Raw genomic sequence first — 16,189 nt, 5'->3', positions numbered from 1 at the left:
GGATCCGCACCTGTAAGCGGAGCCGAGCAGGGCTGGGCCCCTACTAGTAAAGGGAAAACGGAAGTCATTCAGTTTACTGAAAAAAGAAGTCTCTCATAATCTCGTATTTTATACTAATCACAGTGGCTATCTTTCTTCAAGTGAGAGATCGGATCGAGAAACCATCCCCCAAAGGGTGCTGCTTCGGTCACCGGTGGTGTTCCAAACCGGCACTAGCTCTATAAGTCTTCAAAACAACCCACTGGATTTTCTTCTTCGTAAGGGGAGGAAGATGAGGCTAAACAGCTATATTGGACTTTCGATTTTGCGTTGTTATTTTCACGAGGTTGTAAATAATCCAATGTTCAGTGAGATGACTTTACTACTGACTGAATCGCTTGAATTAGTGGAAGGAAACGAGGCTTCTGGCCCGGCTGGTCCCACTGGAGAGGAGAGTTTTGACTGCGAAAGAGGCAGGGGCGCGTCTGGTGGTATCGTATATAAGATCACGGCTGCATTTAGGGAGCCCGAAGGGCTTCTTCAACAAGCCGGTAGTGATCTCACTTTCGAAAGAGAGTCTCGACGTGGCGGTGTACACGTAGCTCCATAGCGGAGCGGCTACCGGGCGACCGACCTATCGGACCTGGTAAAAAAGCAAGTGAAAGAAGGACCAACGACGATCCTATCCTAAAGGAGAAGGAGGAGGAGGAGGTGGGCTAAAAGCGCCTGGTTCGAATGATTACGAGATACACAATGAGACAAAGCCTACAGGGGAGAGCACTTAGACAATTCACTTTTTTTACAGGGAAGTCTGCTGGGAGGAATTCCTCAGGGCGTATTACGGTTTTTCACCGAGGGGGTGGATCGAAGCGATTGCAGCGAAGAATTGATCTGAAACGAAGCACTTCGTCTATGGGCATTGTAGAAAGGATAGAATATGACCCTAATCGTTCTTCTCGGATCGCTCCAGTACGATGGATCGAGGGGGTGCAGCTACGCCGCCAGAGGAAATGCAACACGATAGAAGAGTTCGCTCCGCCGCGTAAGATCCTCGAACCTACCACGACCACCATCCGCGGCCTATTTTCGTTCTCTTCCCTGCCCGGGAAGGTGGATCAAAGAAAGGTAGCTTGCTTCTCTCCTGGACTGATGGCGGCTTATGTAGTGGTCGGCCTTCCTACCAGAATGCCTCCTTGGTCGAAGAGCCAAGCCAGCGCAGGCAAGGTATATCCTTGCGCGAAGGACGTTTTCTTCTCTGCCCTCTCCTCTCCAAAGGCCAAGGGAGAGACTGCATCCCTTTCCTTCGGTAGCTCTTTTGGTTTCCCAAGGATAGCGGTAGCTGGGGCAAAGCCCGCTTTCTTCGCTCCGCGAATGAGAGAGAAAGTAAGAGGAAAAAACACGTTCTCTCTTTGCGAGGTCCGAAAGTGGAGAACGCATAGCATTCTCTGGGCACATAGGATCAAACGTAAAGCAGCGCTTTCTTGGCAGAGTTTTAGGCGGCAAGAGACTGACGGGCTTGTTGGAGCTGCTGAGCATAACGAATCGAAGCCGAAGACGGATCAAGGTAGCTTGCCTGCCAAGCCGATAGGCGAAGGGCCGAAGGATGGAGCGTGCAAAGTCGATCGTGCACCTGTCGTGTGACCCGTTGGTCCTAAGCAATGTCTTTCGCGAAGCGACCCACAACTGCACAGCTCTCCTTTATGTTAGGGGGGCACTCAAATGGAACTTCGATCGGATGCGGGTATCCAATCCCGCCGCTGAGATGTCAAGCGGATTCCTGGGCCTTGACGAAGGGCCGGCCACCTTTTACGTTAGTTGAGCAAAAGGCCCGGGGCATAGCAGGATGAACCAATGTGAATGAGTGTAAGCTTCGTTGCCCGAACACGATTGGTGCTGACCACACTAGGTGCTACCGTGGTAGCAAGAGAGGCCAGGCGGTGACAATTGAGAGGTTGTCACTGAGCATTCCTAGTCACACGGGAAGAGAGGTCAAATGGCAAGGCCATACGCCCGTTTGGCTCCTCGCGGAGTATAGCTCATATCCAAACATCTGATTGGGGAACGGGGCAACGCCCATGAAGCTCCGGCGGAAAGGGAAGGCCTGCCAGGCCGTATGCCCATGGGTGCAGGATTCTTCGAAAAAGCGCGGGCTGACTCGGAGACCTGGGACCTTGGCTTAGCAACGAATGAAGGGAAGCTCTTCGAGCTTTCTCCGCCAGCGGCTTATGTAGTGGTCGGCCAACTAAAGCTCGCGTTGCTTCGCTTCTCTCCCCCCTTACTGAACTAAAGTAGTCGTCGGCCTTCTATAAGCGACTTGTCGAGTCCCATTCAAGCTAGTTGGGGCTTTGCTTCTTGTAGTCGGCCCGTAATGCCTCCCTTCATTTGCTTGCCTCCTTCCAGCCCAGAATGCCTACAGACTAGAAACTAACCGCTAGAAGCTCACCCTTCGGGTGTCGCTTCCAGCGCAGGAGGCCAAGCATTCTGCCAGACGTCCCGGCCTGAGAGCCCCGTTCGCCTTTGGTACTTCAGTATATCTTCAAAAAGAAAAGCGCTACTTCAATGCAGCCTTAACTACAACTACATTACGCAAGCCCCACCGATACCTACCTATAGAGTCAAAGTACCAGTGACGGTGACTTTGACGGTTTATGGATTCAGTAAGCTAAACTCCATCAAACTCCTCAATCAATATCAACAAACAACATGTCGTGACCAGCGAAGAAAACAACAGGGTGGTCTACGATCAGCAGCAAGCAAGAAGCCGGATGCGCTAACGCGCCCCCAGCAAGAAAAGGCCTACCGCTAGATAAACGGGCTTACGCGCCCATGCAACTAAGCAACGGCTGATCGTAGACCACCGTTGCCTTGACTCTGTTAGGGGCGCAGTAGTTTGTTTGCTGCGCGTGCTAACGCGTCAAAGCATGCTAACGCACAACGGCGCGAGCGACGTTGCTTCTTTGGTCGTAGATCAGCTAGCCGTTGCTTCTTTGGTCGTAGATCAGCTAGGGCGCGGAAGCGAGCCTTTGGCTCGCCTTGTTCTGGCGCGCGCCTTACTCAAATAGGGGCGGAAGGACTTTCTTCTTGGTTTAGAGTTGGGCTAAGTAGCGCCTTTACGTCTAAGGGTGCTTGAGCGCCTAGCGGCTTGCTTTTTGGCCGCTTGCGAAGAAAGCCCCTAACCTAGGTTGGGCTAACGCGCGCCCCTACCCTAGACGGTTAGGGGCTTTCTCGCTTGTTGCCGGAGTTTGTGATCGTAGACCACCCTCCGTTTGCCCTTTATTAGTAAGGGGCAAGCACTTGGGCGGAGTAAAGCTGATCGTAGAGCACCGTTGCGCTAACGCGCGCGCTGTAGTTTTTCAGCTTGGTTGACTTTGTAATGTAAACTAACTAATAGGCGGCGTTTATTCAAACAAAGGGAACCGTTAATCCTTGGGTAAGTAGTACAGTACGACAATTGTTGTACTATTAAGTAGCTGTACAACAGAATGTCGTTCGCCTTTACTTTTGTATTGAGTAGTACTTAAGTAGCTAAGTTTCCAAAGGTGAACAGCCCCCTGTCCTTTATAGTCGTAAAGAGCTTCTCAGAAAAGTAAGGAAGGAGGCATTCGAAAGGCCGACCACTATATAATAGGCATTCTGGGGAAGGCCGACGACTACACGGAGAGATCTCTATACCAAGTCATGAGCGATAGCGAAGCCGCCTATAGGCGAAGGGACGAAAGCCCGGCGAAGGTTAGACCTGAGAAAGTACGAAAATAAGTACGCCCACGGAGCGGTGACGAAGTCACTTAGCCGAGCCGAGGCCCACGGAGCGGTTATTGAATAACTTAGTCGAAGAAAGTGAGATTTTGGTTATTCAATAGCTTAGTTGGTTGAAGGTAAGTGAAAGAGTTCAACTAACCTTAGCTGTTCTACAAAGGGGAAAAGCCCACGGAGCGGTTACAGAGTCACTTAGCCGTCTACAAAGGGAAAGGCGTCGGTACGGAGTTGCGTCAGCTGTGGATATAGACTAGGCTAAGGAACGGAGTCAACAACTATGGACCGAGACTACACTAAGGAACAAGGAAGCTTGACTGAGCAAAGAAGTCAAGAAACGAAGCTGCTTCTCTAATAGCCCCGTTGAATAGGAGGGCGAAGGCTTTTTGAAAAAGTCTTTTTTGTCTTGTAAATCAATTTATAAAAAAAATATTTAGAGAGAGGGGGCTTCAAGTTCTTAGGAAGAGCCGTACGAGGCAGCTCACGTACGGTTCGGGAGCCGAGCCCCAGCACAGGGGCTTAGGTCAACACTTATATAATAGCCAGTCATCAATTGGAAGCGGGCAAGATGGTGATGAATTGCGATTGGTCCAAACCTTCGACCAGCGGCTTCTTGCGACCTGCCCAGAATGCCCATACATACCAAGACCTTGTTCACACAGCGAATAAAGGCCGGGTGGAAGGGGGCAGTCAGCTGGCTGCTTCTTGGCCACGCCCCCCTGCTTATAGATACGATATACTTGATCTAAATTCTCAAATAGGAAATTGCATACCATTAGCCGATATACGTATAGGAACATGGGTACATGATATTGAATGTAATCCAGGTCAAGGCGCAAAGCTGGCTCGAGCCGCAGGAACTTTTGCAAAAATAATGAAGGAACCAGCACCACAATGTCTTGTGCGGCTACCTTCGGGTGTTGAAAAACTCATTGATTCCCGATGCCGAGCTACTATTGGTATAGTTTCCAATCCCAACCATGGTGCACGTAAGCTTAGAAAAGCTGGACAAAGCCGGTGGTTAGGCAGACGCCCCATTGTTCGTGGTGTTGCAATGAATCCAGTGGATCATCCTCATGGAGGAGGTGAGGGGCGCACGAAAGGAGGTAGACCTTCGGTGTCACCTTGGGGGAAGCCCACCAAAGCTGGATTTCGGGCAGGGGTGGGGAAACGCAGAAATTAGTTCATGCCACGACGATCTATATGGAAGGGCAGTCTTGTTGATGCATTCCTGTTGAGAATGCAGAAGAAAAGAGATCTTCTATTTCGCCGGAATTCGTTGATTGCTCCGTACGAATTTACAATGGAAAAACTCCTGTTCGTTGTAAGATCACTGAAGGAAAGGTTGGTCATAAATTTGGAGAGTTTGCTTCTACACGGAAACGAAGACCTTCGAGAACAAATATTGGACCGGGAAGAAAAAAGGGGAAAAAGTAAAGTCTAAGCGCATATGGCACGAAAAGGAAATCCGATTTCGGTAAGACTTGATCTGAATCGTAGTTCAGATCCAAGTCGGTTCAGTGAGGGCGACCGCGAAAGTCACCGAATGGCTCAGTCTTTTCCTTCAGTTTGTCCCATATTAAAAAAAAAGGCGTGGGAGGACGTTGCAGATGTCCGGGACGGACACGACTTCTTCTAACGCTAGAAGACCACAGGAAGACACCCGGGACCAGAGCATGTCGTGAAAGAAGCACACTGGACGGGCGTGCTTCGACCGTGTCTCCGGGGCGCAGTTGAATGTAGATATCATGAACGCGAGGTGCAGGATACCAGGCCGAGAAACCCGGGCAACCACTCCCCTATGTGCCGATCGCTAGCGCATCCAGGGCCCCGGCGCCCAGCTCAGCTGGAGAGGCCTAGCCTGATCTGAGAAGTGCTAATTCGGTTCGGATAGACTGAATTCAAGAACGCCGCCGCCCCTGGAATCAATAAGAAAACAAGTGCTTCGTTTCAGATCAGTGAATAAACCGAAACGAAAGAAGAGACGTTTCTCGCTCGGCGCCTAAAGCGCACTATGCTCCGCTTCAACAAATGAGAGTTTTCGGTGGAACCGGTGAACCACGCGAGCTGGTTAGATGCGTGGGACAGAGGGCTCGTAGTACCTGCTAGCGCAGCTATGCAGTGGAAGGGAAGGAGCCTAAATCGACCCCCTTCTTTCTTTTTATTCAAAGACACAAAAGCAGTACAAAGAGATTGGACTCTCGGATGAGACTAAGCAGCTACCGACCGTTCCGACGCGCCCCTGACCTATCTTGATGTTGACCGAAAACCCTATCTAAAGTGGAGCCTAGTGTAAGCTGTCAAACAAATCATAGAATGGAAAAATCAGAATAACCACTAGTTGGGATATGGATGGAGTCTCGCTCAGTAAAGAGAGTTGTAGATTCGTAGAACAGGCTGGTTGTAAATCAGCGCGCGCTAGCGCGCTACAACTAAACTAGCAGCCTGCGGAAAAAGGCTAGCGCGCTACAACTAGCACTTTGAAGCCAGCAAACGGTGCACCCTTACTATTCTTAAGTAAATAGAATAGCTCGAAAGCCCCTAACCTGCAAACGGAGGGTGGTCTACGATCACAAAGAAAAGGCCTTACTATTACTTACTCATAGGGGGGCGCGCGTTAGCCCTTAAAAGGTTTAGAGTTGGGGCTTTCTTCGCCCTGGTCTCCGACCACCCCTGTAGTTTTCTTCGCTGGAGCGCAGGAGCGCCCTTTTATATAGGGGTAAGGCTTTTTCAGCTTGCTGCATGGATTCTTTAGATCTAAAGAATCCATGCTTCCCCCGGAGCGAGACTCTATCCAGATCTCAAAATGGAAGAACGAGCTAGGCGGCCGGCGGGCAAAGAAAGGGGGCGGGCGGGGCCTTGGCGAGACGTTCTTCTTTCGTTTCGAAGCGTTTTGCCAAGAGAGCGAGGGCGCCCTTCTGGGGTGGGGGCGTTTCCTTTCAAATGACAACTGCCTCTTCCTGCTGCGGGGGCGTTGCACGAAACCAAACGCCCCCCGCCCGATCAAGTACCAGTTGCTTCGCTGGTAGGCCCACTTAGGTTAGGGGGGCATTGTCCCTCAGTTCTTACCAACCTCCGGTGTGTAATCGACATGTTGCTAGCTGATTATCGGTCGAATAAGAATCATTGATTCCCTCTGCTGTCCATTTCTTATTCATTCAGGGCGCTCGGCCGGTGCTCCTTTCTCAAACCAGAACAACTCTGAACGTTAGGGAAGATAAGGGAAGACCACCTGAGCGAACCGACCGAAGGGACTTGACTTATCCGAACCGAACGTTAGCGGCTTAAGCTAAGCCTATCACGAGCAGCGTCGCTGCTTGATCGGCGGGGAGGAGCATCTCAAAGTATGGGGCAAAGGATCAAGCGCTTTGACTTTGTCCCCCGGGATCCACCACAGGTTGGGTTTGAGAGCCGTGTGATGGGTGACTATCCAGCACGGTTCGGAGAGCACTTTTAGTCTGCGCTGGTGAATGGAAGCCCCCCCTATCAAGCAAGAAAGAAGCGGCTCTTCCCACGGCGGAGTCACCATTGACTCTATTTATTATTATGGTAAATCAGTGTATCAAGATGTCAATCTGAGATCTTATTTCGGTTCGATACGTCCACCTACGAGACTCACCTTTGGCTTTCGTCTCGGTAGGTGTATTATTCTACATTTTCCCAAAAGAACATTCATTCATTTCTTTCTTCCCCGTCGACCACGACGACTGAAACGACGCGACAAATCCAGACCCGGAAAGGAGAAGGGCCGGTGGTGGGCTTTTGGGAAAGTCGGGCCGATCGGGTGTCTTCATTCAAGCGACGGTACAGAAGAAGAACGAAACGAAGTGAGAGGCCGGGGGGCAGGGAAAAGAGTCGAGTCGATCAGGCTCGACGACCGGGAGAAGCAAAACGAAATCAGGATTTGGCCGAAAAAGAAGCAACGCTATGGATACCATGACCGATCACCATCGAGAAAGAAGAATCTTTCTAAATCACTTCGGGTCAGCGGGGCCTTCAAGCATCCGAAATACGCCGGGGTTGTAAATGACATAGCGTTCCTGATAGAAAATGACGACTCCTCCAGAAAAACGAAGTTATTCAAGTTCTTTTTCCCAAAGAAGTCCCGCTCCGACGGCCCGACGAGTCATCTACTTAAAAGGACCCTCCCTGCAGTGCGCCCCTCCTTGAATTATTCGGTCATGCAATACTTATTGAATACAAAGAACAAAATTCATTTCGACCCCGTCGTAGTTCTCAATCATTTCGTGGCACCGGGCGTGGCTGAACCATCTACGATGGGGGGAGCGAATGAACAGGAAAGAAGCTTTGATAAGAGAATACGTTCTCGCATCGCTTTTTTTGTAGAAAGCTCGACCAGCGAGAAAAAGTGTTTGGCCGAAGCCAAAAAGAGGTTGACCCACTTCATTCGCCAAGCGAATGATCTTCGCTTCGCGGGAACAACAAAAACCACCATCTCGCTCTTTCCTTTCTTCGGTGCTACCTTTTTCTTTCCAAGGGATGGGCTTGGGCTGTCTAAGAACCTTTATTTTGAGGATGCCCGGGAACAACTCCTAGGTCAATTAAGGATCAAATGTTGGAACCTCATGGGTAAGGAGAAGGTAATGGAATTGATAGAGAAATTCATAGACCTAGGTGGGATAGGAGAATTGATAAAGGGAATAGAGATGATGATAGAGATCATACTGAGAAACAGAAGAATTCCGTACGGGTACAACTCTTATTTGAACGAAGTGAAAAAAATGCGATCTTTGTTGTCTAATAGAACAAAGACTAATACCTTAATTGAGTCGGTCAAGATCAAATCTGTTTATCAAAGTGCTTCTCCGATTGCTCAAGACATCTCTTTTCAACCGAGGAACAAAACAAGATCATTTCGTTCCATTTTTAGTCAAATAGTGAAGGATATTCCATTAGTAATGCCAAAAGGGGTGGAGGGGATCCGTATTTGTTGTTCAGGTCGATCAGAAGGTGCAGAAATAGCTAGAACTGAATGCGGAAAGTATGGAAAAACATCTCGTAATGTATTTAACCAGAAAATCGATTATGCTCCTGCGGAAGTATCTACTCGTTACGGAATCTCAGGTGTCAAAGTGCGGATCTCATATAGTAAAAAAAATAAGGGACGTGCTATATCCGAAACGTACGAAATATAGTAAATATCGTAAGGGCAGATGTAGTAGGGGTCGCGAACCGGACGGTACACAACTTGGTTTTGGAAGATATGGCACTCAAAGTTGTAGAGCTGGTCGTCTTTCATATCGAGCCATTGAAGCAGCGCGTCGGGCTACAATCGGACAATTCCATCGTGCTATGAGCGGACAATCCCGAAGAAATGGTAAGATATGGGTAAGAGTTCTCGCAGATCTCCCTATTACCGGGAAACCTACAGAAGTGAGAATGGGAAGAGGAAAAGGAAATCCTACGGGTTGGATTGCTCGTGTGTCCACGGGACAAATCCCATTTGAAATGGATGGTGTGAGTTTGTCAAATGCTCGACAAGCCGCTACATTAGCGGCGCATAAACCATGTTCGTCAACCAAGTTTGTTCAGTGGTCGTAACGTAATTGGTTAGTGGGGAAAAACCGGGCCGGGACTCAAAAGAATTAGGCGAAGTGTTTGTTGTGTTTGTTCCTGAACGACGGAAGTGGAAAGACACTAAGGGAGAGGGATATACTCCTTTATTTTTTTAATCGCCGAAATTGTACGACGTGGTATCTTGATACCTCCAGGCGTACTACCCTGAAACGTTACGGTTTAGAATTTCCGGCCCGGTTTGGAAAGTGATAGTAGTAAGAATAAGAAAGAGAAGAGCTAAGATTCAGGAAAGGATGACCTTAGGGGCGCAGCGGTTCCATTTTTGAAATGGGAGTCGTTTTTTTTTCTCCCCGGCCCCCGGCCTCGTCGTGATTGCCTTCCTTTAGCCGCCCAGCAGAACAAGCGCCCCTTCGGATCATCAGTTCAATGTTGAATGATGAGGAAAGAAAGGAGTTGATCTCCGAAATGGGAGAAAGGAGGAAAAGTCTTTATTTTAGTATATGGGGGGTGTGGGCTATGTATGTAGAAAGGGATCAGTCTCTATCCATCCATCCGGATACTCACGTAGGCTACCAAGTAAGTAAATTCAGGTAGTGTATAAATAACAATGAAGCAAGCCAACAAGCTCAAACAAGCAAACGTAGGCTTTCAAGCCGGAGTGCGCTAGCGCGCCCAGCTGAAAAACTACAGCGCGCGCGTTAGCGCAACGGTGCTCTACGATCAGCTTTACTCCGCCCAAGTGCTTGCCCCCAGCAAGATACGGCCAAAAAGCCGCGTCAGCGCTCAAGCACCCTTACCATTATATTATTAAGTAAATAGAATAGCTTTCGAGCCAGCAAGAAAACCAAAACTATAACAATTGGGCTAACGCGCCCCCAGCAAGCAAGAAGCCGGATGCGCTAACGCGCAACGTCTTCGCGCGCCTTACTCGAATAGGGGCTCATCCGTTGATTCTTGGATGCGCGTTAGCGCTTTACTAAACAAGCAACGGCCCTACTATACTTACTACTAATAAAGATAAAGGCTAAAGGCGCCTCGCCTTTGCTCTAATAAGGGTTAGTCGTTTCGTTTAGTACGAGATCGCTTCACACCTCGCCTGATAGTGGACTGGTGTGGTCTCACCGGCAGAAGTCGCCCTGGCTTTTCAAAACGGACAGGCGGCCTTTCAAATAGGAGGATGGAAAGCACCAGGTCCTGATGGTTACCCGGCGATGTTCTTTCAGACCTATTGGGACATTCTGGGAGAAGATATCTGGCATATGTTGGAACACTTTTTCCGCAGTGGTTATCTCCTTCACAAACTGAACCATACCCATATTGTGCTCATCTCTAAATCATCTGCCCCGTGCACCGTGTCAGACTACCGACCCATTAGTTTGTGTAATGTGGCATACAAAATAATCGCCAAAGTCCTCGCCAACCGTTTACGGCCTCTTTTACCATCCCTCATCTCACCTTATCAGAGCGCCTTTGTCCCCAAGCGCCAGATCTCAGACAATGTCCTCATTGCACATGAACTGCTACACACACTTAAAAAGAAACGTGGACGGGGGGGATTAATGGGTCTCAAGCGTCACATGTCTAAAGCTTATGACCACATCGAATGGCCTTATCTTATGAAGGTCATGGAGGCGATGGGATTTTCTTTGGACTTCTGTAACCGCTCCGTGGGCTTTCAATGCGTGTCCACAGTATCCTTCTCTGTCTTGCTCAACGGGTCACCCATGGGTCACATCGTACCCTCTCGGGGACTGAGGCAAGGCTCGAGAGACCTTACTTGTTCATTTTATGTGCTGAAGGCTTGTCGCGAATTCTTCAACGCCAAGCTGAAGCCCAGCATCTACAAGGAATGTTGGTTGCAAGACGAAGTCCCCCCATCTCCCATCTGCTCTTTGCAGATGATTGTTTCCTCTTTTGTCGAGCATCCCTGTTGGATGCACGAACAATGAAGGATCTGTTGTTAGAATATGAGAGGGCTTCTGGTCAGAAGATAAAGAACTCAAAATTAGGAATTGTGTTCAGCAGAAACGTAGCATCTAGGCATTCACGCATGTTACGTCGTCTGTTGGGAGTTCGACTACTAGGTAATCAGGACCTGATAACTCAGCTGCCTCCCTCTCTTTTTTGGCAAATCCAAACAAGCTGCTTTCTCATGTCTCCTTGACCGTCTTGACAACAGGATTCAGGGGTGGAAGTCTAAGCTGCTCTCCCAAGCGGGACGCACCACACTCATTAAAGTCGTGACCAATTCCCTCCCTCTCTACTCGATGTCCTCTTTCTCCATTCCCAAAACCATCTGCAAAAAATTGGGGCTAATCACTCCAACAGCAAACGAAATCTCTGGGCGAGATCTGACTCGACTAAGGAAAGATCTACTCCGAAAGATCAGAGAAAGAGGAGCGTTTGATCTACTAATAGCGGCATAAGAACAGCCACTATACCGCCCAAAGCGCCTTACTAAGCAAGACGCATTTTTGAGACATAGTGATCCATACTCTCTTTCGGGGGCTTAGGCGAGGACCCCTACCAGTTTCTTAATAATCAAAAAGAAGTTACAGGACGTAAAAGCCTTACCCCACCCCCAACTGACGCTGAGAAGCTAATTACAATGAAAGCACTGACTGAAGAGAAATCCCGTCGAAAAAAAAAATAAGACACTTTACTATGATTCGGATTCATTCTCTATTCCAGCCTTAACTCCACAGGTGAATAGGCCCAGGTCAAAGATGAAGGCGATGCGATTATAGGGCAGCCGAGGCGTCAGTTCATATGAGTCAGATGAGTGCCCCTCAAGCTACAGCACTTGATTTGGAAACAGCACGGCGGATCGCTAAAGATATATAATGAGTTAATAGAAAAGACGGCTCAGCAGGCTGAGCTACAGAAGGAGTATGCAGGGCATGCCTGTGATATTGCCAATAAGCTTAAATGGGCAGAGTTACAGAAAGAGTTTGAAGAAGCCGAGAGGCAGATAAGCCTTCATACTGACTAGGGGCCTGCACTGATTGAGACTCAGAAGAAAAGAAGCTTTCAGTGAAGGATCGAGAAATTAGGACTTTCAAAAGCACTGCAGCGCTCTCATTTCGGCCTTACATAAACGAATGACTGAACTTCAAATGTTGACTCGAGAGATTCTTCTGATTCTCTAGGAATGAACTTTCAATCATAAGTTGTGGAGCAGAGAAGGAAATTGCTAATGTGTCAAAGACAGTATGAAAGAGCCCCAATGCCAATGGTTTCGCAACTCGAGACAGCCCCTTTCATTGAGGTGGCCACCACACCAGCCAAGTATAAAGGATAAAGTTCGTCATTTTGATGTGTCGGCGATGGTGAGTCCAGTTGTCGGGTTGCAGGAGACATCCAAGAAATGTCTTGATAAGACAAGTTCAATAAAAGTTAGAATAATGAAAGCCCAACATGTCATTTCAAACAGCAAAATCCCCGGACAATTGTTTGTTATTGGCCAGCTAAATGGATGCTTCATTTGAGAAGACGGGAGGTAGCTTTAGCTTACTTATTCTTTCTTTCTTAGTATGCGAAGCCCCAATACTGACTCTATAGGGGAAAACGCCTTACTTTATAGGGGCGCTCCTGCGCCCCGCAAAGAAAACTACTGCGCTACCGCGCTTTACTTACTCTAAAGGGCGCGCTAGCCGTTGTATATAGTCGGGCCCTTGCTTGTTGCCGGAGTTTGTGATCGTAGACCACCCTCCATTTGGTCGTGCTGCTATGATGTAACGTGCAGTCGTCCCGAGGCAGCAGGATGTATGGTATAGGGCCCCCTATTTCCTCTCCCTTAAAGTCTCAATGGGCAGTGGCTTATTCGGCGCTATATCACAATTCATTCATTCTCGGGCATAGCTGTTCACGAAACGTGGCATGGGACATCTGTCGGCGGCGGGAGTCTTACATCCGAGCGAGAGGTCAGACCAATCCCATTCATCCTGGTCCGATCCGAACGGATCTTGTTGAATGAATTGATCCATTGTTGTATGTCCCACTTCTTAGTGCATTTTTTCCTACTCGGACCCGCCGTACTTCCTTTGTTTGACTACTCCTGAGATATGGTGGAAACATTTTGTTATGGTGGAGAGTGGGGAGTGAAAACACCAATGCAGCAGAGAACGACCGCATGAATCGGAATCAACTTAACTTATTAAGACAGACGACCGAGAAAGAAAGGCTCCGCGTTCTCCAAGTGGTTGATCTTAGCGTGCTAGCCGCTGCTTCATTTCGTATAGTGATAACGCTTTCTCTTTCTTAGCGCTCCGCCCCGCGGAGAACTCTGGTTGCGCGGCTTTCTCTTATAGGTCTATTTTCTCTGACTTGACTCAGCTTGACCTACTTGACTCAGCGGTTAGAGTATCGCTTTCATACGGCGAGAGTCATTGGTTCAAATCCAATAGTAGGTAAAACCGGCCGAAACCCCTGCTTTTGCCAGCATGACAGCAAGCACGGACTGGCAGCAAGGTGCTGTAAGCCTGAATGACCAAAGCATCGGTTGCTTCCACTTGTGGCCTTCTTCGACCGACAGACAAGGAACCCCTAGGATTATAGGCTTTGAAAAAGAGATGAAACCTCTTTATTGCCGATCCAGTAGTAAATAGCGGCCAAGCCTAGGGAAGATGGAACTCCCAAGACTGAGTTGCATGGGAGGATAGGAGGTCGGGCGGGTCCAATAAACGCCGATTCCAGAGGTTCACTAGGGGTCTCGGACTGATTCATGGGGATCTTCTTCACCGGTATCTGCTGGGGAATCCGACTCATCCATTATGTCTGGTGCACCCACCCGAAGGATCTTAAGTTCGATACAAAATCAGGACCCGGGATAGGAGGAGGGAGCAAATCACTGATTCATGCACCACCTTGAAAGTCCGCTCACATTCCACTCCTGATCCAGCTAGAGGGCACTACTGAAGATAGGAGGAATTCTCTGCTGCTCTAACTCTCCCGCGGACAAGAGATCAGATTCCCCTTCCAGAGGTATCAGTTACCAGTGACAGGAGCGATGAAGGCCTTCTAATCGGTGCTCGGATCAGAATCAGTTCAATCGAATCCCCTTGAATGACACCTATCAGATCTATTATCCCCCGTGGAATCGAGAACAGGAGAAAGAGGAAAGGAAAGGCGCCGGTAAGGCGATCTTGAAGACTGAGACTGAAGTGACCGCCCACCCATCTGATGAAATCCAGGAAAAGCAGGCTTGTTCGACCAGAGATCAAAAGCTGCTCGGAAGAGGTCACTGATTGCCCGGAGTGACAGGCAGGATCAGATCGGAATCAGTCCCACTTTTTGTCGATTACCCCAAAAATGGATAGCCAGTCAGCATTGAATGCCACCAGTCATTATGGCCAGACATAATGGATGAGTCGGAGATGGCTCGAAGAATGATTTTTTGAGTTCGAGTTCATAGATAAAGGAAGGAAAGACAAAGACTCTTCCTCTTCATGATGCATTACTCATCCAACAAGCTGAGGGGCACCGACAGGCTTTGAGCACCCGGGATAGGAAGTCCATTACTGAGAAAAGTTGCCTCTTTCGGTGTTTTTGTCTATTACGCAGGGGCAAGTGAATTGATAGGATTGAATATCCCCCAGGGATGGCAGTTATCAGCAGCTTCGCCTACTTCTTTATTGAAACACAGGAATGGTAGGTAGGGTCGGGGAAGATCAGTTGTGGGAGATAATCACATTAGATCTCGGCCAAGGAGGCATGCTGATATGAGAGGGGCAGCTCTCAATTGAACTGATTGGACCGGAGGAGAAATGATCGATATGCCGTATCCGATGCCAGAGGGAATTTATTTACTAGAGGGTTGAAATATAGGAATTCTTTAATGATTTGCTCGATCAAGAATTCAACCTATTGACGGCCATGAGTTTTGTACTGCCATTAGGATCAAATCATAAGGAAGTTTTTTACGGATTTATTTGACTTTTATCAATCGCCCGATGCGACTGTAGAAGTCCGAAAAAGAATATAGATTGGAAGATCTATTAGAGATGAAGATCAGCTAAGGAAGTAGTTCTCTCTATAAAATATATACTGATTAGAGGTGCATAATGAATGAAAATGCAACAGGAAGGCAGGAATGATTGAATCGAGTCAAATTGCGCTCCTCTGAAACAGTCGGGGTATACAATATTCAACGACTCCTTCAACAACGCCTCTAGTTCAGCTGCACCCGGTTGGCACTTTGTGAGTGCCAACCGGGTGTCGCGGTGGGAGTGTCAGCCGAATGCTCAGAGCTAAACAATGATGGAGAACTCTAACATCTTCGACTCTGTGGGCAGAAATCGCTTTATGGTAATGGTAGAGAAAAACCTTTCGAAGAATGAAAGAGAATATAAAAGCTCAGAAAATAGGAGAAACCTTTCTTTCCCGGCCGGGTGGATGGGAATGATTAAAACATTGAATCTAATTCAATCACCACCTGGGTTCCTGGAACAGGGGACAAAATCAATCTCTGGAAACACTCAGTTTGTGGAGAATGCCCCCTGGAGGAAGCTCATTGCAAGGAAACGGAAGTGGGCGTGCACTTTCAATGGTTCAATGGTAAGGCATATCTAAAGTCTGAAATAGGAGCGCCTTCTCTTTCTCGCGCGCGCCTTAAAAAAAGAATCCGAAGAAGCAAAATGGCTTTTTTTTGCTCCACTACGAGCTAAGCTAAAAGGCGTGTCGAAAAACGAACTCTGGACAAAGTGCATTTCTTTCTTCAATCATTCATTCGATAGGCGTGATTCCCCGGAGGCAGGACACATGCAGTTCACTCGGCCTATTGGAATAGAAGGATTTCTTATGCTATAACTTCCTGCTCTGCTCTCACGTTCATATACCATACCCATGGGGAAGAGGACCGAACGGAACCTTAGTGGCTGGGAAACAGAGATCCCGCGGAGAATAAAAATGGGATTAGATT

General features: G+C 48.4%; 3 protein-coding genes and 1 long non-coding RNA gene across 4 annotated transcripts in view; 3 read left to right on the top strand and 1 right to left on the bottom strand.

The window, feature by feature from the left end:
* Nucleotides 1-5: 5 nt before the first annotated feature.
* Nucleotides 6-2,257, top strand: LOC122647089 (60S ribosomal protein L2, mitochondrial). Its single transcript, XM_043840604.1, is given in 4 exon segments — nucleotides 6-1,603; nucleotides 1,952-2,024; nucleotides 2,026-2,170; nucleotides 2,172-2,257. Coding segments are annotated over 4 exon segments (1,146 nt in total). The 5' UTR covers nucleotides 6-714; the 3' UTR covers nucleotides 2,211-2,257.
* Nucleotides 2,258-4,183: 1,926 nt separating this feature from the next.
* LOC122647069 (60S ribosomal protein L2, mitochondrial-like) lies at nucleotides 4,184-5,145 on the top strand. The gene has a single exon (XM_043840586.1). It carries the CDS (start codon nucleotides 4,301-4,303, stop codon nucleotides 4,913-4,915), a length of 615 nt encoding a protein of 204 aa, XP_043696521.1. The 5' UTR covers nucleotides 4,184-4,300; the 3' UTR covers nucleotides 4,916-5,145.
* LOC122647041 (ribosomal protein S3, mitochondrial) lies at nucleotides 5,017-8,959 on the top strand. Its single transcript, XM_043840559.1, has 2 exons — nucleotides 5,017-5,256; nucleotides 7,271-8,959. The coding sequence occupies exons 1-2, from the start codon at nucleotides 5,183-5,185 to the stop codon at nucleotides 8,886-8,888; spliced, it is 1,692 nt and encodes a 563-aa protein (XP_043696494.1). The 5' UTR covers nucleotides 5,017-5,182; the 3' UTR covers nucleotides 8,889-8,959.
* A 6,244-nt stretch (nucleotides 8,960-15,203) lies between these two features.
* LOC122647108 overlaps nucleotides 15,204-16,189 on the bottom strand; it is a 63,367-nt gene continuing 62,381 nt past the window's right edge. Inside the window, exon 4 of the long non-coding RNA XR_006330792.1 lies at nucleotides 15,204-16,189. This exon is cut by the window's right edge and continues 612 nt beyond it. This is a non-coding gene — a long non-coding RNA (uncharacterized LOC122647108).

This window comes from Telopea speciosissima, unplaced genomic scaffold, assembly GCF_018873765.1.
Source record: "Telopea speciosissima isolate NSW1024214 ecotype Mountain lineage unplaced genomic scaffold, Tspe_v1 Tspe_v1.0012, whole genome shotgun sequence".
NCBI classification, from domain to species: domain Eukaryota; kingdom Viridiplantae; phylum Streptophyta; class Magnoliopsida; order Proteales; family Proteaceae; genus Telopea; species Telopea speciosissima.
Note: the sequence above shows the minus strand (reverse complement) of the source record. Positions and strands in the feature narration are given on the sequence as shown.